Consider the following 26,985-nt stretch of genomic DNA (forward strand, 5'->3'; position numbering starts at 1 on the left):
CAGTTTGTATTTAGACCATTACATCATCATTATCCAGTGACTGGAAGTCTGTCCAAATAAATAAATATGCAGTAGAAGAAACCACTGTTCATTAATTCTTATGCATTTCAGTCTCCTAATTACCATATCAAGTTTTAATATGAGTTATCTTTCCAACCAAATCCCTTTCCTCATTAGCATTTTGAGGAAATACTCAGCCCTTCCCTTCCCCAAAGAAATCAGTGCACTGTAAAATTACCATACACAGACAGTACTTACACCCTTTTCCAAGTGCTGTATTTTTTTCCAGGAATATAATTTCCTGCTGTTAAATCTGTTACTATTGAGACACATAACAAGCTTTTAAACTTTAAAAAAGCATAAAACTAATGGATCTGCAGTCAGGTATATGGTGTAGCTTTGTTTCCTTAATGTGAAACACTGCTTCAGACCTATTTTGAATTTTCTGTATAATCCAAACCTCGGTTTCTCTTCTGTTCAAATACAGTTTTTTCTTCTCTCTAGCTTTACAGTCTCAGCCAAACAGTCTGCTGTTTGTGGTATTTTTTTTTTCAAGTCAAAATGAAGTTACTCATATTGTAATTCAATACTATAGTTTAAAATTGATTTCTTTTATAAAAATAGCTTGGAGTGCCATTTTAGTTATACTGGCTAGACTGTGTGACTTTCTGAGGTATCACCTGCAGGAGACTTAAAAATAAAATTTGTCTGTACTGAATTACAAGACTGTTGATAAAATACCAGGAATTTCAAGTTGTAGAGAGTTTTAAAGGTTTCATGCTTAATGCAATTCAAACTTTTCCTAAGATGGAAATTCAAGCAAAACCCAAGGTGGTTCATTCAGAAAGGTTACAGTGTAAGCTGAGTGTTTTCTTGCTTTTAGTGAATGGATTAATCATAGAGTTCATTATCTTAGCTTGAATGATTGCTTAGTCTGGCACTGGCTAATAAAAGATGAGAAATCAAAAGCCATGTCATATTTTGGTGTTTCTTATCCTTCTCAAATAATTTGTTTGCTTACTGGTTCTTGTTTGATGCTTGTTAGTTCTCCCAGTGGGAAACTGAGTTTCACTTCTGTGTGGCTCTGGCACTCACAGTTTCAGAGGCTTCCAATCTTAGTTTAGGAGTTCACACAGTTTTTTTAAACAGGTTTTATTCTCACCATTCTTTTTCAGCTCTTTGTATTGGTAAAAAAGCTGATGACTGTGAGAAATAATGTACTTCTCTTAACCTCTGGTAATGTCTACTCATTTCCTATCAAAGCTGCAGAGAGAGAGAAATTCCTGATATTAAATAAATTGTCTTAACCAGAATACAAAGAAAATAGCTTCAAAAAACCAAGTAAACTAAACCATAGGATCTAATTATCGATTTTTCACGAGTCAAAAATATATATATGTTTCTCTTCCATATCCATAGGGAACTTGTGACATGATATGTTTAACTTAACAGAATGTTTAAAATTCAATAGAGGAGGAGGAAATGAGAGCAGAGCCATGTAATCTCTGATATACACTATAATATGTATAAGTATCTATATACATTATACAGCTAATTTATCACTTTGAGTGCATTTGTTTCAGTTCATTAATTTTATTTTATTGGTTCCTCCCTTTTTCTTTCAATCAGACTCATGTGACATACACATCATTATTTCAACAATATCATTACTGGTACTGGGGTCTATTAAGCAGAGCAGCTCTTCTAACACTGCAAGTGGAAGAGTAATTTTGTTGACTTAGTTTCTCAGTGTGGGAAGAAAGGCTGGCCAGGGGCTGAAAGGCTCAAGTTCTGTGAGGCAAACTCTAGGAAATGCCCCCAAATACAACCAGTTTGGGCACTGTATGCACATGAACATTTTAAAGAAAGGTGGTTTTCCTTATTATTTGTTTTTTAGTGTTTAGTCTCTGGCTTTGGGTCAGATAGAAATTTCTGTGCTGGTTGAGTGCTGCTTGTTTCAGTGCAAAAGCACTGATATGAAACTATTAAGTAGCTCAAGTTTTTCCAAGTTGTTGAGAAATTTCAGTAAGATTCTAAATTTCCATGTTTTCCTTGTGTAATAACAGGAATTAGACCAAGAATTAACCTGCACCCTACAAAGGGCAACACAAGACCTCAGTCCTCGTGACTCAGGTTTACAACCAGAGACACCAAGCAGCTTTCCCCTGTTCTTACCATCACATCTGTACAGAAATAGGTGGGTGACTTTCTTCACAAGAACAGGATTGGTTATAATTAACACTCCAGTCTGCTGGTCTCTCAAACCTGGAAACATGAGCCACATCTCTATTTAGACATTCGAGCAGAGTTTGGTCTTTAATCAGTTCCAATTGGAGTAATAACAACTTTAGCTTCTTAGTGCCTTACATTTTGAAAACCTGAGAAATAAACAAACTGAATAAAGAAATTTCTTATTTGACTACTGCAGTGTTTAGAGGTGCTCTGGCAGTAGCCTGCAAAACATATAAAAATTGTTTCATGAAGTGCATCTGTACTTATTGTTGGTCAGGAAACTTAGAGAATAAATTCCATTTACCACAAAGGATAAGACTTGGTATGATTTATGTAATAGAGATTTCTTTCTCTATGAATTGTAGAGCTTGAATCTCTTTTAGTTAACAACAGCTGAAAGTAGAAGAGCAAATGAATTTTAACAGAGGTAAAAGGCAAATGTTAACTGATGTTTACACAAAAGGTGTATTTTAAGTTACAAATCAATTTTGTATTCTTGCAGTGACCCTTTAAGCCCTGATTTGAGAAATATGGATTCTATAAGAAAAGTGCTTCTGTGTACTCTTAAGCAGTTGTTTTCTATTTCCATGTGGAGGCATTTCATCTCCAGCATTGTGCTGCTCCTCAGTCATTGTGCTCAAGTGCAGTATTTCATGTAGCTGATGTTGCATCTCCAAAATGTGCACCTGGGAAATAACAGGGAAAGATTTTTGAATGAAGTATTTTACTGGGCTCTGCTTGGGTTGGGTGTTTTGGTTTTTTGATGGTTTTTGTGTTGTACTTTATTCTGATGTACTCAGAAGTTTCCTCTGTAAGCCTCTGGTGTAAAAAAGAGAAGACAGTTGCATACTCAAGTCAGCAGCTTGTTACTTGTAATTACCAATCCAAATCCAAGCACAAATCCATAAAATCCCATGTTTATACTCTTACAAGGGTCTGTCCTCAAACCCTGTCAAATGAGGGTTTGAGAATGAAGCATGGAACTGCAGTACATTGAGGAACAAATAGACAACAGTTTGATTCCCAGTTAACTTCTTCATCTTTCTTTAATGCCTGTTCCATTGGTCAGGGCTAAATGTCAGATATTGTGAGGCTCATAACAAATTCTACTCTTGTATGTCTGTTTAAAGGCATTTTACCAACCATTTTGAGATTATTATATGAATATGTACTGCATGGAAAAAGTTGGCTGTCTCAGTAATTACTATGAGGAAAAACAAGTGTTCAGGCTGCATGAAGACATTTCCCTGGGAAGATTTTGTTTTAACTAATAATTTTTTAAAATTATATACATATATTATAAAGCTTATAAACCTTTCAAGATAGTGACAATTATTGATTCTGTTTCCAAACAATATTCTTGAAATAACTGTAGCAAAAGTTGACTTTGGTCTCTAGCTAGAGTACATTTATGACAAGATGCCAGCACAGGTAGCAGAACTTGGATTCTATCTCTCTCTTTGGGGCTGAACAAACTCATCAGTCCTGAGAGAGTTCTGAGGATTTTATGATGACAGCTTGGTAAAGGGAGGAAAAAAAAACCTTGACTGTGAACAAAAGAGAGCAAATAAAAGGAGCTAACAGGCAAATAAAGTGTATGTAAAGTGAAATGCACATAGGCAAAGGCTAATGTTTAAAATGAAAGAAAAAATTTATCATGTTTTGGATTATGATGTTTTTTAACCAAAAGTCACTTGAGAGCCTAAAATCATGTGCTGCTAAGTGAAATAAAAACTTCTGGGCATTTAATCACCATGAATTTTAACTCCATTATGTCACCATACCAGATAATTGAAATAGAAATACAGGTACAATTTTTGTCTGTAAAATCCTAAATGCAGAGTGAAACAGATTCCAAATACATTGCTTTCTGATCTGACAAAATTATTGAGTTGGCAGGAAGAAAGAAGGCAAAGGCTGTACTGAATACTCTTGATACTCTTACAGCTTCTATCCTTCTGCTTTGCTTTGTGTTCCTTTTACTTCAGTGTAGTAAATCATCAAATGAGATTTTACATTGTACTTTAGTGTATTTAAAAGATGAAATGGGGGTTGAAAAGTTCCTCGAAGTTATTGTAATGCATTCCCTACAGTTTCCTTTTTGGTTTTTCTCCTGCTCTTTAGAGCCTGTTTTGGCTCCTGACCTATTCTCTCCACTCTTTCTCATTTTAATAGAATATTGTTAATGAAGTGTGTACAATGTTGCTTGGAAAAAATATGCCACAGTGATTTTTTTTTTTATTTATTTTTAAAATGAGTTTGATTCCATCTAGCAGCTGCAGGCCCCTCTTTTCACAAAAGGATCTGATTACTGAGTGTGATTAAAATGAATTTTTCTTTATATGGCGAACAGTTTTTCCCAATTGTGAATCTGACAAGCACATGTGGTGGGGTTTTTTATCAGTGTAATACTTTAAGTTGTAAAGACACAATCATCACAAGACTTTTTATTTACTGTTGTTCAATACAAACAGTGTAGAGTGAAAGAAACTAATGAGGTCTTTGATAATCAATTCTTATCAGAAATGTCTTGGGCAGAATGTGGTTTTTCAATTACCATCAGTTGTTCTGTAGCTGTACACATAGGCTGTATTTTCCATCTAGAAGTGCTGATTTTATCTTTATTTTCAGAAAGATTAACATACATTTGAATGCTTGAAATTAAAACTGCTCCTACTTGGACTGCTCTCTTGACAACTGGCATTATTTCATCTTGCTTGATTGTACATGGAAGCACTGCCACCTAACTACTGAGCTCAGTCTTTAGAAGGAAAAGCTCCAGGGCAGGAAAGCTGGGCTACTGGCCTGTAGAGGTCTGGGGGATTTGGGGGCAGGATATTTGTTTTTAAGGACTGGGAGAATAGAAGGGTAGGTGATGAGTAGGACCCATTCTCTGGGGCAGTGATGCTGCAGAATTAGGGAAGAAATTGAAAGAAAGCTCCTGGTTGGGGATGAGGAGAAGGGGAGTGAGAGAGACTGTAAATGTAAAAACAGCTGCATTCAAGCACTGCCTCTAGCTTTAAAACAGACCACTTGGAGACTGAAGGCATCAAATCAATTTGGATTTTCTAATCTCTTTGCAGCTCCTATTGCTTGTGCTCAATTCTAGAGGCACTGTCAAGGGGAAGAGAGAATTGTGGTGCCCTAAAAAGCAAAAGCAAACTTTTCAATACTGGTGGTTCATAACGGACCATTAACACATTTCTGGTGTTTTCACTTATTTAAAGCATAGCCTAAAATCTCTGAGATCAGACTTGCCTTGAGTTGACAGGGCAATTCAGTCTGTACTGAACAGTTATCCCTTGGATTAAAGTATATCAGAGTAAAGGGTAGATTTCTAGTGGTGTCTTGCTTCACATTCCACAGAAAGTGATGGGTTTTGGTTGATTTTTTTTTTAGGTTGGTTGTTGTGGGGAGGGTTGTGTTTTGTTTTGTTGTTTTTTTTTTTAGTGCTTCTTAGGAAGTGTCTTAAGAACAGTATAAAGCTGATTGTAAACTGATTGTAAACTGTACTTTTTGAAATAATAATTCATAAGCAGCATGGTTTCTTTAAAGTTGTACCTCAAAAATCCCAGAAGCAGTACCTTTGAGTTGTGCATTATTTCTAGGTGATGGGGAGAAATAATTTGTGTATATGAAATCAAGTTCCTGCTCAGTAGCTTCCCAGGGAGGTGGGACTGGACAGGGCTATTGGAGAAACCCTCTCAGGGATTGCATCTTAAATGTGTCTTGGTGTGGGCTAGCTGGCTACTTGGGGTGGGCTAATGGGCCAGCTGGGAGGTACAGACAGGCTTCTCTTTGCCAGTCCAACCCTGTGTCATTGGCCTTTCATGTTGAGCCTTTGCAACTGGAGCAAGCAAACAAAAAAACCGAGCAATTTTTGTCATTGTGCCCAAACCACAGGACAGGCACAGGTCCAGCAGTACCAACTGTTGCCCTGGGAATTTTGGCAGGAGTTGTGCTCTAACTTTGTGTCCAGAGTTCCTCTTCAGAGGTGAGCAGAGTGTGTGTTTGTGCAGGGGGTGAAAGTGGAGGAATGGATGACAGCTTCCCTAAAAAATGTAGTAGGATCTTGACTCTGTGATATAGAGAAGAAATTATTTGTATTGGGAAGATAACTATTACTACGAGATGCCTTCCCGTTCCCTTAACCAAGAGCCAGGTTTCCCTAAAAATTGTCCCACAGCACCATCTCCTGAGCAAGCCCTGCATTGCAAAACGTTCAGCCTCAGGATTCAATACCAGACTTTCCAAGCCCTGGATTATGTGGAAACTTGGATCCAGTTTGTGAGATTGTTAGGAAATGGTTCTGTGTTTTAGGTTCATGTCTTCCCTGTCTGAGGAGTTCACTGACAAACAGCAGAGATTTCAGAGATAAGAAGAATACGGTTTTACTGTGAAAAAGCAAACTTTGATCTTTCTAAGGGGAAGTGGGCAGTAAAAGGATTTGTGTTAGGATAAAATTCCTCCCCTTTCCTTGCAAAAGGAGATGAGGAGCAAGAGAGGAGCCCTCAATAACAGCTGTAGATACTCTTAGCCTACACCTGAATAGAAATACTATGTCAGTGGTGATTGTTACAGAAGTCCAGTTTAATCTCTCCAGGCATTAATTCTAATCAATAAAACGAAATTTTCCCATGGGAAGGACTCGGTCTGAAAGGCACAAATAAGTTAATTGCAGTTTATTTAGCATGAAATCTTGATTATGTCCAAAGTCAGAGAAAATGAGCTGATTTCAGTGCAGGATTTTGCTTTTGAGGAGTCAGATACTGAAGCCCAGGTATGTAGTGTCACTAAACCCATCTTTGAATTCATATAGAGTCAGGTGGGAAGCAAAAAAATTACATGATGTGATAACTATGTACAGAAATACACATGTAGAAAAAGCCTCATCACATTTTCAGTGATGCCTTTCGAGGGAATTACCCTGCTTGGTCTTTCTAGGCATGAACAACCAGTTGCCTCCTTTCACATTAAAAGATTTTCACTTCTAATCCATCTGATCACTTCAGAAAAGCTGCTTCTGTAAGTTCCTCAGTGAAGAAAGCAGACAAAAAAGAGAAGGTGGTAGCATAGGTGAGTTGAGCAGGTAGCTCAAAACAAGCTTCCAGTTCCTATGAATTTTGTTGTCTTGCTGGAGGTCCTGCTCGGAACAGACTAAACTATTAACTAGCCTGGGCATTGAAATAATTGGACCTAACTCCTTCCTTTTTTTTTTTTTTTTTTTTTTTTTTCTTCCTACCATGGCATCAGGGAAATAATTTCTTTTTTCTGTGACAGCAGTAAATAGCTCCAGTACTGCTTTCCTGCCTTGTCAAGGTGTTATGAGGATGAATGCTCCAGTAATGCAGTCATCTTGCTGGAAGTACCATGGCCAAAGCATGGAGGGGATTTTTCTGGGTTTGTTGTTTCTTAAACTCTTTGCCTAAGTATCTCCTGCTGGTAGATAGAGGCACAGTTGTGGTGAAGCTGAACCTTCAGTCTTTCCCAAATTGATTTCATGGGGTAAGTGGCATCCCTGCTTTCCATACATTATATTAGATAAAATATAATATCACCCAGTCTGAAGATTAAAAAAAATGGCTTAGGGGCCAGGGCTTGGAAAGAAAGCACAATTATTTGGGTTAAAAACCAAACAGGGCATATAATAATGATTCTGCCAGTGAGAGTCATGACAAAAAGCACAGAGCAGCAGAAGGTCAAAGGTAAAACAGGATGGCTCCTCTCACACTTTACTGTGCCTGCAGCTCTCAGGGTACCTAATAAACCAAGATGCAGCATAACAATTGCACCTACTTGTGCTTGAAGAAGTGGAGCAAATGTGGAGTATGAGACCTTATCAGAGAACAATCTCTAGCATTTTCTCTCACTTAATAATGTCCAAACATCTCCACGTTCTCCCCACTTTGCTTTTCTTCTGTCTTCCTGTTAGGTGTCCAGTTCCCCTTTGTGTGTCACCAGTGTCCATTCACATGATTTTTCACTACTCTACAAGTAAAATAAAAGAAAAAATCCAGTGTTGTGCTCTTATAGCAGAACATAAGAAAAGCCTGCCATAGAGCCTGAATGATGAGCAGGAGAGACCCTCTCCATCTGATCCACACAAGTCCATAATTATATAAAAGAGTGCACATGAGCAAAGCAGGGATGACTATGAATAGGAAAAAAACAGTTCCTACTATTAATGTTTTAAAGTTAATACTTGGTGCAAAAAGCTGTTCCATGTAGGAGGTCAGAGGTTCCCTATAGGACAGGGGAGAGAGAGAGAAAATTGACAACTCCCTTCACATTCAGAAGTTTCTTACTCTGCAGGGTTTGACCCCTTGTGTGGGCTCCAGATTATGGGTTTGGTGGAATATAAAAATTCCTTCCTTTGCTGGTGTGTATTCTCTTGCCCATGACCTACTAGCTTCTTTAGGGTTTATTCCCCATTTTTTGGTCTCTGCATGGTTTTGGGTTGCTGGGAGGTCTTTTGGCATTGTTTGGTTTTGGTTTTGTTTACCCTTGCACAAAAAAAAAGATAGCAAATGAAAATAGTAATGAAATCAAGTTTGCTTCCTGGCCCATGGGTGTGTTTATCTAGAAATTCTTAAATAAGTGAAGGTAGTTGTACACTGATAAATCTGTTGTAGAGCAGCCTCATGTAAAGGCCCCAAAAGATATCTCCTTAAAACTTACTGTGCTTTCTGTAAAAAATAAACCCCACGAAGTCGTTAAAATACAGTCTAAACTTCCTTAGCAGAGAAAGTAAAGTTTATTTGAATGCATGCTATAATAAACATAATTGATTTTTTAAAGTGGTTTTTTTTCCTTTTATAAATATGCTTGAGATTTCATCTTTAGAAGCACTCAATAGGATTAATACTATAAATTTTTAAAAATAGCATATTGCTGAATTCTGGAAACACAGTATTCTATAAGGAAAGTTATTCTTCACATTGAGAACTGTCATCTCTGTCCTGAATTTTTCTCATACTAACAAAACAACAACATAACACTAAAGAAGATACTGTCCAAATATTATACTTTACAGCGTAGGATATCTTACATACATTCTTTTTTTTCTAAAATACATTTTCAGCATTTGAAATTATTAAAAAATGAAATTAATGCATAACTAATCAAAATGTCCATTAGAAATTGGCACAGAAAAAAATGATCATGCACATTGAATATTATGTCCTGTTTTCAGGTGATTCATTTCCTGTGTGTTCTTGCTTCTTAGCATTCCCTTACTTTCAAATAAAACATAAACCATGCTTACATCACTGGGATATAAAGTTACACAGTGCATGTGGTGCTTTTTCTTACCATATTCCTACTTTACATGAGAGAAAGCTGGTGATCTTCAGCTGAGGTCAAGGACTGTCATATCAATATGATATAAAAATTTCCTTCTGTAAGTTATATCCAAGGCATGTTGTTATATGATTGGTTTAAAATTTAATGCATGCTGATTATCCCAGGAATAGTCAAGTTAGTTTAACACATACTGACAGCTGGTTAGTGGGCAGAGACATGAATAACCTGATACACTCATCAACGTTAAAATATCAGATATCTTTGCACTGGGAAAGTGATTGGAAATGATCCTAGCATTGTGTTGTGACAAAAGAGCTTTCTTTCTGTTGGCACATAACAATATAGGGGTACCTTAGCCCCACTCTTTCAGGACTTGAACTGTTCAGTTCATGTCATGCTAAAACTGGGTATTCTGTCACAGTATAAATAGCAACCAAATGCTATGCTTCTCTGCCTTGATTTTAAAGGTGATTTAGTAATTTAATTTCTGGATCTAGAAATGAAGTTACTTCGGCAGAGAATATTTGGTTGCCAGTGATGTTTATGGGCAAATATTTCCTTCTGTGCAGTTCTCTGCTGAAGGTTTCTCTCTTACTCATTTCCTTTACTTAAAAATAAAAAGCTCTTTTCATAAACATTAGTATTACTGCCAACACAGAAAAGAAAAAAAAAAATAAAAGGAAATCTTATACACCCATTTATCACTTTACTACTGCATTTTATAAATAGCAGATACAGTTTGTAACACACTTCATCCATTTAGATGTATTATTGAATTTTTATGCATTAGGCATAATCAAATCATTCACTTATGCAAAGTTCTCAGATTTTTGTAGTGCAGGAAGATACTTTTGTGCTCTATTAGTATAATGGCTCAGAGATCAAATGGAGAGCTGCTAAGATGTGTGTGGAGCCTGTACTGCTTTCTGGAAATGTTTCTTCTCTTCCTGACTCAGTCTTCATGGAACTCCTCTCGGTTTAGTTTCACATTATTTATAATCATCAGGGCAACTTCACAACAACAACACAAGCTCCAGCCCTTCCAATATTGACAGGAACTTCCTAAAAATGGGGGGGGGAAAAATAAAAAGAAAAAAAAGGAAAAATAAGGAGAAATTATTTTTAGTAGACTGATAGAGATAGGGGTAGAAGAAATTACTTGCAGGTTAAAGGAAAGCAAAGTAATAGACTGGTAAAAAAATGGTATCTAACTGGGGCACTGAAAACACAGTTTTGGCTTTTGGGGAAAATACTTGAGCACTTGCTGAGAGGTAGAGGAATGCAGGCTGGTGGTGTTGCTCTTAACTCTCAGAAAAGACCTTCATATCTCATGTTCCAAAAACGTAGAGTGTGTAGCTACAAAAACCAAACTACCAAATATTTCCTTTTAGCCTCAATGGTGATGATGAGAGCTATGGGAGCAGAGGACATTGTTGACCAGAGCAGGCCAGACCCAACCCAATGATTTGTGCAACCTGTTTCGCTTGCTGTGTACTGCCTCTGCCCTTTTGGGCTGAAAAAATCTCTAGTTATTTCACAGGACAAGCAAACAGTATTTTATACAAGCCCAGCTACAGCATTACTGCATCCTAGTGATGATTTTGCACTGTAATGATTTTTGGTTTGCCCATTATTCAGAAAGAATTCCTCTTATTTATTCGTTAATTCTTCTTATTACCTCTGTCCACTCATTATTTTGAGCATCATAGGACTCCACAGTATCCAGGTAGGTGTGGCCATCATAGCCCCCAACAGCATAGAGTCTGTCCCCCAGAGGACAAATCCCAACAGCATCTCGAGGTACACTCAAGGGGGCAACTGTTGTCCAAGCATCTGTTTTAGGGTCATACCTAGGATGTTTAATGATCGAAATTAGAAAAAGCCATTGTAAAAACACACTTCCAATTTAAATTACTGATATTTGCAGATTTTCTCCTGTATTGTAGTTCAGTTTAGACTGTGAAGCAGTATAGACAAGTAACACGACTGAATATTTAGTTTAGCCACTAGAGGGGTCTTCAAGCCCATGAAAAATGCCCATGTTTTCTCATTTGATAACAGTCCATTTCTCTCAGATTAAACAATCACTACACTTTGAGGATTAATGAGGCCTGAGGGAATGATAGCACAGCCATCAGTTGACTCAGCAAAGTTAGTTTCAATGTATTCTTTTTTCTTTCTTCATAAAGATTTTTGGTTTTGTGTCAGACAGAACTCATGTTCTCAGAAAATTTCCCTGTAAAAAAAGTTCAATTTGTGTAGTTGATAAAATTTGTACCACAAAATGCGTGGCAGTATTATACATGGGTGCTGATTTTATTTCTGTTATGTACTCAGTCATAAGTTCAAGTGAATTCCAAGATACTTCCAGCTAGTGAATTCAGCAAGTGAATTCCAGGTACTTCTACCATGTCACTGAGAACAAAACTTAAGTCATTGTTGTTCACCACAGGGAGGTTTCTTTTCTTGTCCCCAAATGACTTGAGTGTCACTGAGTACCCACAGCCCATCAAGCACCCAGAGGGGTTGACCCCACTCATTATGTTCTTTTCTCACCCAGGGCTCAAGTGTTCTCTTGTCCTCCTGGGTGGTGCCCCATGTGGCTAAGCAACATTTGACTCACAATACCCTGATTCTGAAAAATCCATGTCCAGAATTTGCATTTTCCTAAGCAATGTATTCATCAATGAAGAATACAAAAATGGGGGTTAAATAAGGATCAGATAAACAGTGTTTTCACTTTAAAAAAGCAAGATTTCACTGCTTACAGGTGTGTGCTTCCATTAAGCCAGTGTATTAATGTGCTGTTTAAAGTGTGAATTCAAGTTGAAATAGCTTGCTTTAGTACATGGTTTCTTAGGTTTTTTTGCTTGCTAAATCATCCCCCTAGCATAGTTTTAGCTCATTTTCCTTCACCAACATCATTTCTTACGGGAACAAGGCTCTTTCTATCAGTCTCCTCCATCAGAAAGACCATGTGCAGTAACTACTGACTGTTTCAATAGGATACTTATCACATTCTAAACCTTTTGGTCAATGTTAGCCAAATTATTGGAGGAAGACAACTGAAAAGTACTTAGTCCCTACAATATTTGACACAAGTAGCCCAAACCTGGGGTTTGGCACTTAAAAAGCAGAAAGCTCACATGTTGAATTTATCTTGCTTGTTAAGCTGTCTTTACCTGGCTTGGAGGAGGTATAATTATCACAAATACATTGGAAATTGGTTATTGTGCTCACACTATTATTTTTTAAAACTCATAATACATTTTACAAGCACAACACTCTAATTGTGAAGAGATCTTTTCCTTGCTGCTATAAGTTATTTTATATTTCCTTCCCAGAATGTAAACCAAAATAAGTTCCTTACCTCTCCACACAGTCAGACAGCCTAGAGCAGTGGTTTGAAGCAGGGGCATCGTGACCTCCCACAGCATATAAAAACCCATTGTATGTTGCAACACCAACACCACCTCTTCTCTTGGACATGGAAGCACAGACACTCCACTTGTTTGTGTGTGGATCAAAACATTCCATTGATTTTAAGCAGGAGCTCCCATCTCGTCCCCCCACAGCATACAACCTGGGATAATTTGCACAAGAAGGAAAAAAAATGTTAGTCTTTAGTTTATCATTTAATAGGAATTTTCTTTGGTTTAAATTTATGATTCTGCCCATTATTTGCTATCTGACAGCTTTGCTCTTCAGCTTTCTTTGCAGGAAAGGTTTTGCATGCTGTGTTAAGGAAGTTCTGTTCTCCTTGTGCAGTGTAATTTTTCAAGCAGTCACATTTGAAAATTAAGCTTCAAAAATGTATATGAGCTTTAACTGAGAACTATAGAAGGTGTGGAAGGTACCTTAAAGATCATCCAGTTATAACCCCTCTGCATATGCAGGGACACTATCCACTAGACCAGGTTGCTCCAAGCCCCATCCAACCTGGTCTTCAATGCTTCCAGGGATGGGGCATTCACAATTTTCCTGGGCACCCTCTGCCAGTGTCTCACCACCTTCATAGTGAAGAATTTCATTGCAGTGTCTGAGTAAAATCTTTCCTCTTGCAGCTTAAAGCCATTAGTTCTTGTCCTAATGCTACACACTCTTATAAAGAGCCCCTCTGCAGCTTCCTTTTAGGCTCTCTTCAGGTATAAGAAGGCCACTAACATGTAAAAGAGCTTTCATAATATCATTATATATCAAAAACGTGTCAAAAATAAATATATTTTCCTCACTGTTCATATTTAAGCAAACTTGGGGGGCAGAAGCTACCACCCAGGTATGGCACCTTGTCTGTTGAGTGTAAAGGCCCTCAGCAAGGGCCTCTTCAATCAAGAGATTGAAGCCAGCTGATGCTGGGACAAAATGCAAGGATAAGTGGTAGAAAACCACATCAAGGAGCATGGGGGGTCTGTAGCTTTTTGTCAATGAATTGTACAATGCCTGAAATTCTTGTCCATCCCCGACTGGGATGCTGCTAGGCTGGGATGCTGTGAATGCTGGATGAGGAGCAGATGGGTTTGGATGTGTGCTGATTGTTTGGGTCCCTTTCAAATCCTGGCTACTATTTATTGCCATGGAATGGAATGTACTTAGTGCAAGTAATTAGAGACCTAGGGAACATGTGGGATTGTCCAGAGTAAGTCACCTAAAACAGAGCAGTTGAATTTTGCTTGAGAAGTGCCTGTTTTCCTCCAGTGACTGGAAATTTTTTTAGATTTCTCTGATGTATAATTTGACCAGAAAATACTTGACTGGTGTTAGAATAATAAAAAAAATATGAATGTTTGTGAATGGAAGACTAACAAAAAACCTGAGGATTTGATTTGTTTTCTTTTCCCATCATGCCATTAGATACAGACTCCTTGTTTACACAGCTTTCACCAGTGAGGAAGTTGTTGAATATCCAAACAAATTGGTCGGGAGGCTTTGTTTTCTGTAACCTGTCTAGAAATGTGGCAGTGTTTGCCACTAGCTAAGGAATTGAAAGAAATCTATTATTGACTGATGTTTTCAATAGACCATTTGTTGGTCAACACATGTTGCTCCACAGAAGCTTAAAAGTCTTTTCTAGTGATGCTGAATAGAAAAAAGCAAGGTGTGACCTAGGGGAAAAGGAAAAGGAGAAGCATTCTGTTTGGTTAGACTGCAGTACTAGCACTGAATGATGGACATTTGATCTCAGCTTCGCCTGGTGTGCCAGAAATTACATCACTAGACTAACAGATGTGATTTAAGCCAGGCTGCAGACAGCTTGTATCAGTAGTGATTGAGAACAGAGTCAGGATCAGGCTGGATTTCCTCTTTGACAAAGGGGTTTCCTGCATATCATTGTGGAAGGTACCAACAGGAGTTTCTGGTGAAGTTTATGCTGAGAACATTTCCTCTGAGGTACAACAGGGACTTAAATAGGCAGTTCTGCCCCTCTTGGGTTTATAAGTTAAAGATGAAAATCATGTCATGTTTGAAAGGAAAACACTGACTTGCATGTGATAAAGTTCTGCATTTGCAAATAAATGTCTGTTTGCTGACATCTTTATTTCTGTACTGTTAATCCTTCTCTTTCTCTGGAATTTAAGAAGTGAGCATGGAAGCCAGTGATAAATTTCCAGGAGAAAAGTTGTCTACCTGCAAGAGTAATATTCCTGGCCCCTACAAAGTGTCATTGCTAAGAGCTTTCCAGAGATTGAAATAAGAAGAAAGGTTGGCTCAAGCTGTGCTCTCCAGCATAACCTAGGGCCCTTTAAAAGGCTTTTGTGTCTCCAGCACCACCAGAGGATGTTGCTTAAGGACAAGAGAATTCTGTTTCTGATAGGCATTAATTTACAATTTCTTCTTCCTGCTGCTGAAATACAATTACTTTCAAATAGGAGCATACAACAAGGTGTAACTACAAGTTACACAGTGGGTTCATGCATGTGTTTGTTCCCATGTACAAGTGCTTGAGTGGCTTTAGTGTCTTCAGAGGATGTTTAGTTAAGTTTTAAAAACCTTGTTGGGAAAACCAGTGTACATAGAACACATTATCTCAGTGTATTTAGGAAACAGAAGAAGGGCAGAGTAATTCTGGGTAGGATAAGATGTAGGTGTATACAGGAGGTGGTGTAAAACATCAGAGGAATTACTTCATTTCTGTCCAGGTTCTTTCAAATCTTGCTTGCTTAGACACAGTGATTCCAAAATGTGAACATTAACTTGGAATATCTTTTTAACAGAGCTGATCCTACATCCCCCTAACTTCTATTCTAGGTAAAATGTTGTTATGTGTGTAATACTGTTTTCCAATTGCTATAATTTAAAAGGGCTGAAACAATTTAGAAACACGACTCCAAGTTGGAAAACCATTTCCCACCCAGAGGAAAACCTTTCCTTTCTCATTTTTGTGCTTTCTATTTTCTCTTTGTTTTCTCGGGGTGATTAATTACTCTCAGGTGGAAAAGAAAAGTTAAGAAACTGTGTTTCCAAGGAAGGAAACAAATGAAAAACCAAAGAGAGTTTTTCCTGTTGACATACTTGCTGTTTAAGGCTGCAACCCCTACAGTGCTTCTAGGGGTTGACATGCTGGCAACGTAGTTCCACTGCCGTGCTTGTGGGTCCCATCTTTCTACAGTGTTCAGGTAACTCCATCCATCATGGCCACCAACAGCATACATTGGCCCTTCAAGCATTGCTACACCTTAGAAGAAAGAATTCGGGAGAAATTACAGTATCTAATAATTTCAGTGACCAATAATATCTTCACTCCCTGCTATAATTCCCTGTATGCAGATAAGCAATTGCAGCTGGTATTAAACTAGCTAAAAGCTGCCTTGTCATTTGGCAGCATAAACAAAGATAAACAAAGTACTTCACATCCAGTGTTTTTCTGAACAAGTATTATCTTTTGCCAAAAGATTAGAGGAAAGCTGCTTTACTTCTGATGTTTCTCTTCTTGAATATTTATCTCTTCCAATTCCGTTGACCTTATTCTGAAACAAATTTCAGCCTCTCATGAGAAACAATACAATTCTTTAAAAGAAAGGCAAAGGTTGAGTCAGGCAATGAAAAATATGCCTGAATCAACCACTTCCCCTTCTTGTGAGCCACCTGAAGCTCTGTAATCCCACCAGCAGGAAGCCTCAGGTGGTACTAAAGTACCAGGACATTTTAGTGCCTGTAAGGGGAACACACGTCTGGATAAGATCTGGCTGCTGGTGTTGTTCTGGAGGTACAGGAGACTGATCTTGGCTGGCTCTGCAAAGTTCTGTGTGGATGTAGCCTTTGTCATTGCCCTTCTCCAAAGCAGGGCTCTGGTGCCTCCCCTCTGGGGAGCTGCTGCAGCTCTTTGCTTCAGTTGTAAAGGCAAAATGTTTGAATCTGGCGGCTTAGAAGTTTTCTAAATCTGTCTTTTCAGGCCTAAATATACATGGCCTGATTTTTTCAAAAGTGCTAACTCTCCACAAAATCACACTGAAGCTAATAGGGGCTCTAAGTGTAAGGCAGCTCTGCCAAACAGGCTGATGAACAGACAGAAGCCTAACTTTGGGCACACAGATTTACCACTGACCTACTTGTTGGGCACAGTTATGCCCCTGCAGCTGATAATTATGAAGACTTCAATAAGAATTATTTAATCTGTTTTGTTTTCCTTCCCTTTGCTGCCTACTAGTATTTGCCTCTTTAAATCTGACAGACCAGCTGTTAAGAATCCTACATTATACTTTCTCCACCAAGCAGTGGAGAAGGTGATATAGGAGGCCACAAAGGTTTTCCAAATAAGCCTGGATCAAACTTTTTGTTATTCATTAAAAAAAAATAAAAATGGTATAATTTGAACTTTCCAGTGATTTCAAGCAACCTTTGTGCCTGTAAACTTAAGAGAAGTCAGCTTTTTCATAAGAACTATGCTATAAAAATCACTGAGATATGATCATATTCCCTCCCTTACAGTCTCCTTAACTATAAACTTCTTTTTTTATAGCTCCAGAAATAAATTCTAGATTTCATATTCATATTATTCACAGTGAATAATATTAAGGATTATTGTGCAATAAAGACCCACAGATACTAAGCAATGGCAGAGCCCTCTAAATCTTCTTGTAATTGCAACATTAAAATCAGCAAGGTTGTACTTATTTCCTTACTGCAATGTTTTCTTCAGTGTGAGTAATTATCTCATCTGAGTTTCAGAGGTGTTTGGCATCTGTGGGCTTAAGTTATAATTTAAAAAAAAACAAACAAACCTGGAAATCAGCTTGTTACTGTATTGCAAACAGATCTCTTGACCCCACTACATCACATGAAGAGCTGATTATTTTAACTGTTGCTTATATTTTGGAATTTTCTACAAGTACCATTAACTCTGAAGCATCAGTGCAAGTTAGGTGAATACTAATAAACATCACTGTCATCAAATTATGGAAATAAGCAACTCCATCTTGGAAAACTATCTTCTACAACTAATGCTGCAGGTCATTAAATGCTTAGAAAGTTGTGGAAGCAGTTTTTGTGTCAATATAGATGACTTTGTGTATGAGCTGAGGTATTTACACAGAAAAAAACCACCTCTTACCTAGGCCATGTCTGTGTGTTGACATAGGAGGCATTATAGTCCAAACTTTGGTGATAGGGTTGAAGCATTCAACAATATTGGAAGTTTTCAGCCCATCTCGTCCTCCCACAATGTAGAGCTTGTTGTCAATCACTGCAACCCCAAATTGGAGTCGTCGACCATTCATGGTACCAATTTGCTCCCAACTGTTAGTCCTGAGGTCATATTTTTCAATTGTAGTGGTACCTGTCCACAGTGTAAGTACAAGGAGAGTGTCATGGAGTGATCAGGACCCAGCAGGCAATAGTTGCTACAACCTAAAGCATTATTAATTGTAAAACACTGAAATTCTCTGTGTGGACTTCTGATGTGGCTTCCTGAGAACTTCAGTTCTGACATGTGCTTTAGTGAGAAACTGCATTGCTTGCATGCATATAGGAATGTTACATTTTTGAGAATAAGCTGGGGGCAAGAAGATGCAGAATTAAATGCCAGCAATATTTTTAATACTACAAATTTTGGAGAGAAGTTAAATCTGTTACTCATTTAAATGAATATGAATGTGGTACCTCAAACTGTACTTACTCAAACCAGGTTTGTGCTTAAACCATTAGTGACACCAACATCTGAAAACATATCCATGTGTCTGCCTGAGTTAAAACTTGAACGTGCATCTTTGTGAACAGCTTGGATATTTTTCTTTCTATGCTGGAGAAAGGCAGAAGACTGAGTGTTGTGTGAACACACACTTGTTTCCCCAAGGCAGCTTCCCTGAGGTTCACCTTTGCAGCTGCCTTGCAGTAAGTGCCTGTCTGCTGTAATATATAAGCTGTATTTTCAATTTTTTCAGGTCACTGAACTTCCAGTAATGCTTTTACTCCAACTGTTCATAAGTCCCTAGCTCTCTGCCATTGAGAAGTGGCACTTCATGGGTGCTGGCTCCTGTCAGTCACTCAGCAGCTGGAATTGCTCCTTTGAGAGCTGTTTTAGCATGCTGGGGAGATGGCTGAGAAACAACCAAGGCTGAGGAGCAATTGGCAGTTTCACTTGCAGTGCACCCTGGGGCTCAGCTTCAGCTCAACCAGATGAGAAAAACAGAGCTGATTTCCTGCCTCTTCCTAGACTTTGAGAATGTCAATAGGCACTTAGTGGGTCAGGAATGATTTTAAACAGCCAAAAAATAAAGCAAAAAAGAAAGGTAGCATTTGGTTTAGAGATGTTTTCATAGGTAGCCTCTGCTAGAGATCACTTTCTGTACTGAATAAATTTAGGGAAATAAGAGCTTATCTCATGGTATCTCTTCTCTGCATGCTTTTCCAGATGCATTGACTGGAAAAGAAACTACCAGACTCATCTGCAACAGAAGAAAGAAATTCTACTTCTTCCTCTATCCTATCTTCTTCCATTCTGAGCAACATTTCTGTGACTGTTCTTTTCATCTTATTGCTCTGCTTGCTCTGCTTTGCTTTGATTCCTTCTCATTTATTCTATGCTAATATGTGAGGGCCCCAAAGTTCTCGGCTTCAAAAGAAGTATCTTGCATACTAACCAAAAAATGCATGAAGGTGCACAGTGTGTTCATACACACCCTGCAGGCTGTCACTTTTACACAGGCTGGAGGGTAGGTTTTGAAAGTTAATGTGGTTTAGGCATATTCAAATTTTTCAAAATACCAACCCTGAAGTGGCTCTTTGATCTTCTTTTGATCGTTCCTACTTGAGATGTGACTTCATGTACCACCTGAGATAAGCACAAAGCCAAACCTGGTGTTCCCTAAGAGCTGGTTTTATCACAGAATATGTATTCTTGCCAGAGGCAGCAGTTACTCCCTTCTCAAGAGCTTTCTTCCAGTGCATCATAGTCTTGTTAGTGCTGTTTCCTTTCTCTTAGAATCCAGCACAGGCTCAGTTTGTGAGTCAGAGGACAGCAGGGAGGAGAGGAAGTGCTGCTCTTCTTAACCATCAAAAGGCAAATGTTCAAATTGTTGGCTTTGTTCCAAGGTAAGAAGTAAATGAGGCACCAACAGGAAGGGCAGATGATGACTGAAGTAGCCCTTGCTTTGCATAACCTTTACTGAGAGAAACCTAGTAGAACATTTTATTCTTATTTTGGTCGCAGTTGTTTTAAAGATGAGTTTGACTTCTTGGGTGCTTTATATGATTCATAATCATTATTACTGATGGACCTATGCTAATTGCTTTGGTTTGCTAAACTGTCCTAGGAATGAGCTTGTTCATGTTGTGATGGGGGTGATTGGATTGCAGAGAGACACTGAGGTAGCACTGCAAGATCTCTCATACAGGAGAAATCAGTCATCAGCAACTTTTTGCAAACCATGAAATGGATTAACTTCTGTGCCATTCTATTAAAAGTGAACTCAAACAGCTGAAAGTCATACTGTTCAGCAAGTTGTTAGACTTTAAACTTAATTATAGTTCTTTGGTTCCAAGCTTTGAGTTTGAAGTGTTTGAAGTTAAGGTTCTTGTAGAAAATTATTTAATATACTGCCTGCTAAATAGAATAGTGTCCTGTGTAAAGCTGCAAGCTGATAGCAGTTGTGAAAAATCAATAATAAAAACTGGAATGTATTTGTAAGATTTAACTTTCAACTAAAAACCTGAAAAAACAACTTGTGTATGAAGTCCTGAAAAAGAAAAAGCTGCACATAGTCTTGTGCTGATGAAAAAGTGCAAATCTCACCATCTGAAATTGCATAGCAAGGATTGATAAGCTACAGCTAGGAGTCCTGACTAGTCCAGGAATGTTTTTTGGTTTTATTTTCCTCCTTTTTAGAGTTTTTTCCAGCCTTCTCATGTTTTGTCAGAAAATGGAGCATAAGGTTCTAAAAGAACGCTAAAAGACTCTTGAAATATTTTAGTATTAATTTGTTCTTCTGATCCATAAAGTCAAACAATATGCAAGTTAATTTTTAAGTCACCACGTGAATCAAACTTTTTTAGTCTCCACTTCAAGATGTGTGTCATTGAGAAGCACCCAATTCTTGCAAGAAGAATGATCATCTAACACATAGGATTGTGTTCTGTGATTATTTCTTCTCCTCTTTTTCATCCCTAACTTGCTGTTTTCCTTCCAGAAAGCTTTAAACAATCATCATAGGTTCTCTGTGTGTCTGTAATATAATTACTTAATACAATTAAATTCATATCTGCACTTACCTTTAGTGGCATCCATACCTCCCACAGCATAAAGTGCCCCCACTGTAGATTTTCTTGGCTTGGTTCTAGGACTCTGCATCATGGACCTTCTTTCTGGCAGAAGATGGTACTTCATAGCCTCCATCAGGAGTTTCTGACACTCCAGGTCGTCTGCAAACATTGGGCTATTTTCTAGATCAGCCAGTAACTAAGAGATGGAAAGGGAGGGTCTTAAGTTATCTAAATCATTGAAATTGTATGAACATTAGTAGTAAAAGTATTTGTAGCTTACAAACACTCATTTTCAGTTCAGGTCTCCCCTGAATTTTGCTGGGAACTCTTCTTTAATGCCAGCAAAACAGTATAAAGATCAGGAAGAAAAGTCTTAAAGTAGCATATCTTTGCTTAATTTGTTTCCAAAAACTTTCTTTTAATCTTTAGATAAGGTTAATATTGCAAATGTAGTGCTGCACCCTTTTAATGTGAAATTCCTTTTGAGTTGAGTATAAGCAAAAGTAATGTATAGTACTGGACATCTCTGTGAGTATTAGGGAATCTTATATAAGGCATATAATTAAAACTACATTTCTGTAGTATTTTGATACTTAATCCAGAGTTTGAATATTTGCAGCTTCACTCATGGAGATCCATAAAGCTGTAGTCTTGATAGTCCTATAAGCTTTTCTGATGAGATGGATAGATTCCAGTAGCAGCGTGGATTAGTTCCTTTCTTCTGCGTTTACAAACAATAAGCATATCTACTATACAATAAATTTTAAAAAAGGCAAAAAACCCACCTAAACAAAGCCCAGCCCAAACTAGAACCTTTCCACAGAATTCTTGGTATGAATGATGCTTGAGGCAAGCATTTCAGGTGGCAGAGGTCCCTGTAGCCCCTCACTTTGATACCTGGGGTGGGAGCAGGGGCAGCCTAATGTAAGAGAGCAGCATCCCGAGGTCCCGTTGCCGGTTCTGCAAATCGTGCCTCACCCAGAGCATCAAAGCCTGGAATATGGCTTCTTCATCTGGAACATTGATGTCATCACTAGACAAGAGCTTTGCAATTTCATTAGCAGGGAGCAAAAGAAATTCCTGATTTTTTATGACTTCTATGAAGTGTTCCTAAAAAGAAAAAAAGGAAAAAAAAATTTTCAATGCATTGATGATTTTCACACCTTGCAAGAACACTTTGCACATATTTTATTCCTGTTCTGTGATATAAGGAAGTGCAATGGATCTTTTAAAGGTCACCGAATCTCCTGCTACTATTTAAGGGAGACTTTGCTTGCTCTCTGCTGCCTTACCCTTGCAGGACTGGAGAATAATGCTCATTTTCACACTACCATGTGCTTGCCAGGCTTCTTGTCAGCATATCCTACCTGAGGGATTTGCCACTGTCAGTTTTGTCCATCAATCTGATCTTAATGGAAAGACAATAATGTGTATTAAAGATTGCCAAGTGGACACTCAAATAAACTGCGTAACTTCTCTAACAATCAGTTTCAAAAGCATTAGCCAAACTACTGACACCTTCCTTCTGCTAATTCCAAAGAAAAAGAAAAAAAATTTTTTTTTGAGAGAGAGAGATGAAGTTTTTGTTACTCTCAAAGAACTACATTTAGGGAATTCATGTCTGTATTTAAAATGTCAATTTCCATTACGTAAATAATATCTATTATTTGGGAACCGGATTGAAACAGGGCAGATGAAGAAATTTTGGTAACTGCTATTTGTATTATTTGTTTTCAGTAGCTTCTTAGTTTCTGTGTCTTTTTGAGAGTGCTGAAGATGTAAATATAGAAGTATCAGTGGTTAAGGAGATGTTAACTTTGCTCTGCTATGCATATCCTGCTTCGGTGTTTTGTGACTTTCAGAGAATGGGAACAGGAAGGCCAGTCCCCATTTACTTATAAATATAGCACAAGATGTTTATCTGAACTTGCTCTATCTGAACAAAAAGATACCCGGCAGGAAACTGTTAATCCTTTGCTTCAATGGCTGAAGTGTTTGAAGGGGAAGGTCTCCATTGTGTCTGGTTTTACTGAATGGATGTGATGTTTATAGCTGATTATCTCCTGAAAATTGTTAAATACTACCGGGGCATTTGAATAGTCTCTATTTACAGCACAACTTCAGAGGCTTTCCCCTGAAGTACCCATTTTCAGGTGGCTGAGGTTGGTATTAAGCAGAACAGAATGTTTTATTATCCACTCCCACTACACTTTTGTGTGTGTATGGATTGTTATGATCTCTTTTTCTCCAAAAGTTAATTTAAAAATCAGTTCAAGGATCTAAAATAAAATTTTATCCAAGATTCTTGTTTCAGATTGATGCATCCTCTTCTGCCTTAAATTTGTTAGTAGCTGCAGACTTGATAGGTGCTCTTGTGACATGCAAGCTGCTCTTTTGTGGCAGCATTCTCAGTCTGTGTTACACAGAGGATGCAGGAGGTGATTCTAGACCTGGAAATGCTCCCAGTTGTTTTCAGGAAGATGCAGTATAAAGACATCATGTAAGAGGCTGTCTAATGCGAAGGATCACAGGGAATTTGTACACTCTGTTCTTAGGACCCAACTCTCATTTCTGTCACACACATTTTCTAAATGCAGTGAAAGTCTAACTCCTGGCAGGACTGGAGGATTCAAATGGTTAAAAAAAATCTGACCAAAAAAAGGCTCTCGTTGCCTGACGTCATAAAATCATATGTGTAACCATATGATTTTATTTCAGTTTTGCAGCAATCTGGACCGTGAATTTTAAATGCTTGAAGTTGTTGCCCAAGTTCTGGGGGTGGTAAGGGGAAGGAGGAGCCATGGAAGTTCCTGATTTAGGCTGAGCATCAAGCTGTGTGGAGCAGTGAGGGCAACACTATTACACAGGGGCTGACTGAGCCTCTATCTTAAATGTCCTTTTTTAAACTTTAAAAATATAGAAGCAATCGAGATTGCTGCTAAACAAACCATTCATTAGCATGGCAGGAGGGAGCACAAGCAGTGCCCTCAATCCCCACATGCCATGCTCATTTATTTCATCTCTCAGCATTATGAAGCCTCTAAACTGGTTTTCACAAAACTACACTAATATTTCAAGCATAAAGCTGCCATGTGTCCCCTAATAAGAAGTTCTTTTTATATCTGTTTAGCTGTAGCAGTTGCTATTCCTTTGTGTGTAAAGTTGCTATAGCACATCTTGTTGCTCTGAATATTTATCCCTTGATTTGGTTTCACAGCAAGCTATCTTGCTTCTCTGTTTGCCATGCTCTGAATATTCATTTCTTGATTTGAGCCAGAGGAGGATTATGCTCCTCTCAGGGATGTGCTTCTTTTTAGCAGTCCAAATCTTATTCAGACATAATTTTGGCTCATCTTATTTGTATCTCACCTTAAAATCAGCTTTAGAATTTTCTTTGTGTTCAATCAAAAGCATAGACATGGGCCATTTCTGTTTACCTCTTGAAGGTTGCCATGTTAAGACCCTTTTTTTTTTTTTTTTTTTTTTATTATTTATTTTTTTTCTGGGAAAAACATACAAATCATACTGCAAATTTAAGTTCAGTGAGTTTGTCCTACAAGGCAAAACACTGAAATGGGAATCAACAGACTTGCAGATTTTTTTCTAAGCATTCTTTTGCCTTCTCCTTTCAAAGGAGGAGACTTGTACTCCTATAACAGTCACAGAATTAAATTTCCCATTTGCCCTTGAGCTGGGCAGAGATGTCCCCATGTCAGAGACTGTGCAGACCCTGCCAGCTCCCAGGGACCAGAGCCCTCAGCTTTGGAGAGAGCAGCAAGGCCAGAGATGTTTTCCAGTGGAGAATTCACACTTGCTGGTGACACTGGAATTGCAAAGCAGTCAGATTGTTCTCCTTACCATGGTGTAGGTGTGGGCCACCTTCAGGAGCTCTGTGCAGCCCTGAGCATCTCCAAAAGAGCGAATCCCCAGGCAGTTGGAAGGATGGAGCTGCTTCATGAGGAAGTTGCAACATACTTCAATAACCTGGGAGAGCTGGAGAAGACAAGCTGCAGCTAGCAAACTTTCTATAGTGTCTTCTTTTAACTCTAGAATACCTGTGCAGTTTGCATATAAGGGGGGAAAAAAAGTTTTCAGTCATTTTAGTTTCCATTTTTATTTCCATAAAAGCTTCCCGCTCCCCAGTTTTCCGTCCTTCTCTGAAAAGCTTTGAAAAGAAATGTCCTGTGATTCACAAATTGGGCTGAAGGATTTTTAAAATTATATTTTAACAAACTTAAAGGATTTTGGTGGATTTTGATTAGAGTGACTGGAACATTTTTGTTTGGGCTTTAATGTTAGATCTATATTAGATCCATATCACAATATTAGATCTGATTTTGTCTGAAAAAAAGTAAAATTAAAAGAATGGTGTTATCGGAGAAAAACCTTTCCTAAAATGTTATATATATTTATATATATCACAAAAGAACTTCAGTATCAAAAGCTAGGAAATACCATCAATATGTGCAGGAAACTTCATTTATTCCATCATCTACTTGTGTATTTAAATGTTTAATAAGATTATTACATGAAATGAGAATTCTGTATGTTCACAGATAGACTGGAAGGTGTTAATTTAATCAGGTTTTCTTTTCTTGTCTCTCAGTGGATGGATCAGTTCTTTAGTTAATACACACTGAAATCCTGTCCTGAAAAAAGAACTGCAGGGTTTTTTCCTGACTTCATTTCCCATTTATCACTACAACCTCCAATTGTCTCAGAAGCATTGATTTCTTTGCCAGCTTCTCCTGTTACACACCATCTCCACTTAACACATCTGGAAGGGTGGGATCGAGAGATTACAGTAACAAATCATCAGAGTAAAAGGTTTCTTGTCCAAAGTGCACTTCTGATTTATATCAGTAGAATAGATAAACAATTCTGAAAGTTACAGCTCCCATCTCTGAAAGTCACATTTATATCTCAGTACCTAGGGAAGAGTCTCACTTTAGAGGGTGGGTTATTATCACATGAAAAAAATCTATGAAAATTCAGTTTTCCATGGCTGTCTTCAGAAGTCTTACCTTAGCACAAGTCCAGCTCTTCCTGATGTCTCTTGCTTTGAAACTTAAATAATACCTTCCAGTTCTGCAAGAAACGAGGAAGGGCTGGCAGGGTGCAGGATGGGGCAATGTTTGAGTTTTTAATATACAACTCAGAAAAGCTCCTGCATGAGTGTGTGATTGGTACTCTTTCTTGTAAATAAAGATTGCTATGTAAAGCCTCAAAGCAAAAAGAGCATCCTGATTTTAGAAGCAAACTTCCAGTATTTTATAGCCTGGCATTTGTTTTGCAGTCATTTATTTTTTTTTTTTCCCATGGGTTCGCATTAAACAAACTGGAAGAAGTGACGTTTGATCAAGTGGGATGATTTTGAGATCCAGGCAGATAAGAAGCAGCCCAGCACTCAGCTTCTTTGTGCTTGTTCTGTTCTGCTCCCTCATACTAATGCAGTGCCACAGTAACACCGAGTTATCCATGTTCTGCACTGTACCCTCTGGATCTCCAGATTTATCCCCCTGGTTGTACCCACAGACAGGGGCTGTTTTGTAGAGAGAAACTTCCTGATCTGGCTTGCAGATTGCTTCACCTTTTCTTCATGTAATAGTGTGGATTTATGAAGTATTTATTAAATGAAGTATTTATTAAAACCTAGGAAGTGACCTGGAAAGTGAAGTCTCCTATTTTTAACATTTATGCTAATGCCAATATGGTGACTATAATGGGGTCTTTGATCTTTTAAGAAAATAGTATTTT

At 38.0% G+C, this 26,985-nt stretch overlaps 1 protein-coding gene across 1 annotated transcript in view; it reads right to left on the bottom strand.

Annotated features, from left to right (window-relative positions):
- Positions 1-10,421: 10,421 nt before the first annotated feature.
- KLHL4 (kelch like family member 4) overlaps positions 10,422-26,985 on the bottom strand; it is a 35,787-nt gene continuing 19,223 nt past the window's right edge. Inside the window, exons 4-11 of the mRNA XM_008493660.2 lie at positions 25,087-25,283; positions 22,126-22,338; positions 21,238-21,424; positions 18,083-18,307; positions 16,045-16,207; positions 12,905-13,117; positions 11,213-11,384; positions 10,422-10,596 (exon numbers count right to left, since the gene is read on the bottom strand). Coding sequence (XP_008491882.1) covers positions 10,537-10,596; positions 11,213-11,384; positions 12,905-13,117; positions 16,045-16,207; positions 18,083-18,307; positions 21,238-21,424; positions 22,126-22,338; positions 25,087-25,283 — 1,430 coding nt within the window. The 3' untranslated portion in view covers positions 10,422-10,536. The remainder of the gene's footprint in view (positions 10,597-11,212; positions 11,385-12,904; positions 13,118-16,044; positions 16,208-18,082; positions 18,308-21,237; positions 21,425-22,125; positions 22,339-25,086; positions 25,284-26,985) is intronic.

The sequence above is a fragment of the Calypte anna genome, chromosome 4 (assembly GCF_003957555.1).
Source record: "Calypte anna isolate BGI_N300 chromosome 4, bCalAnn1_v1.p, whole genome shotgun sequence".
In the NCBI taxonomy this organism is placed as follows: domain Eukaryota; kingdom Metazoa; phylum Chordata; class Aves; order Apodiformes; family Trochilidae; genus Calypte; species Calypte anna.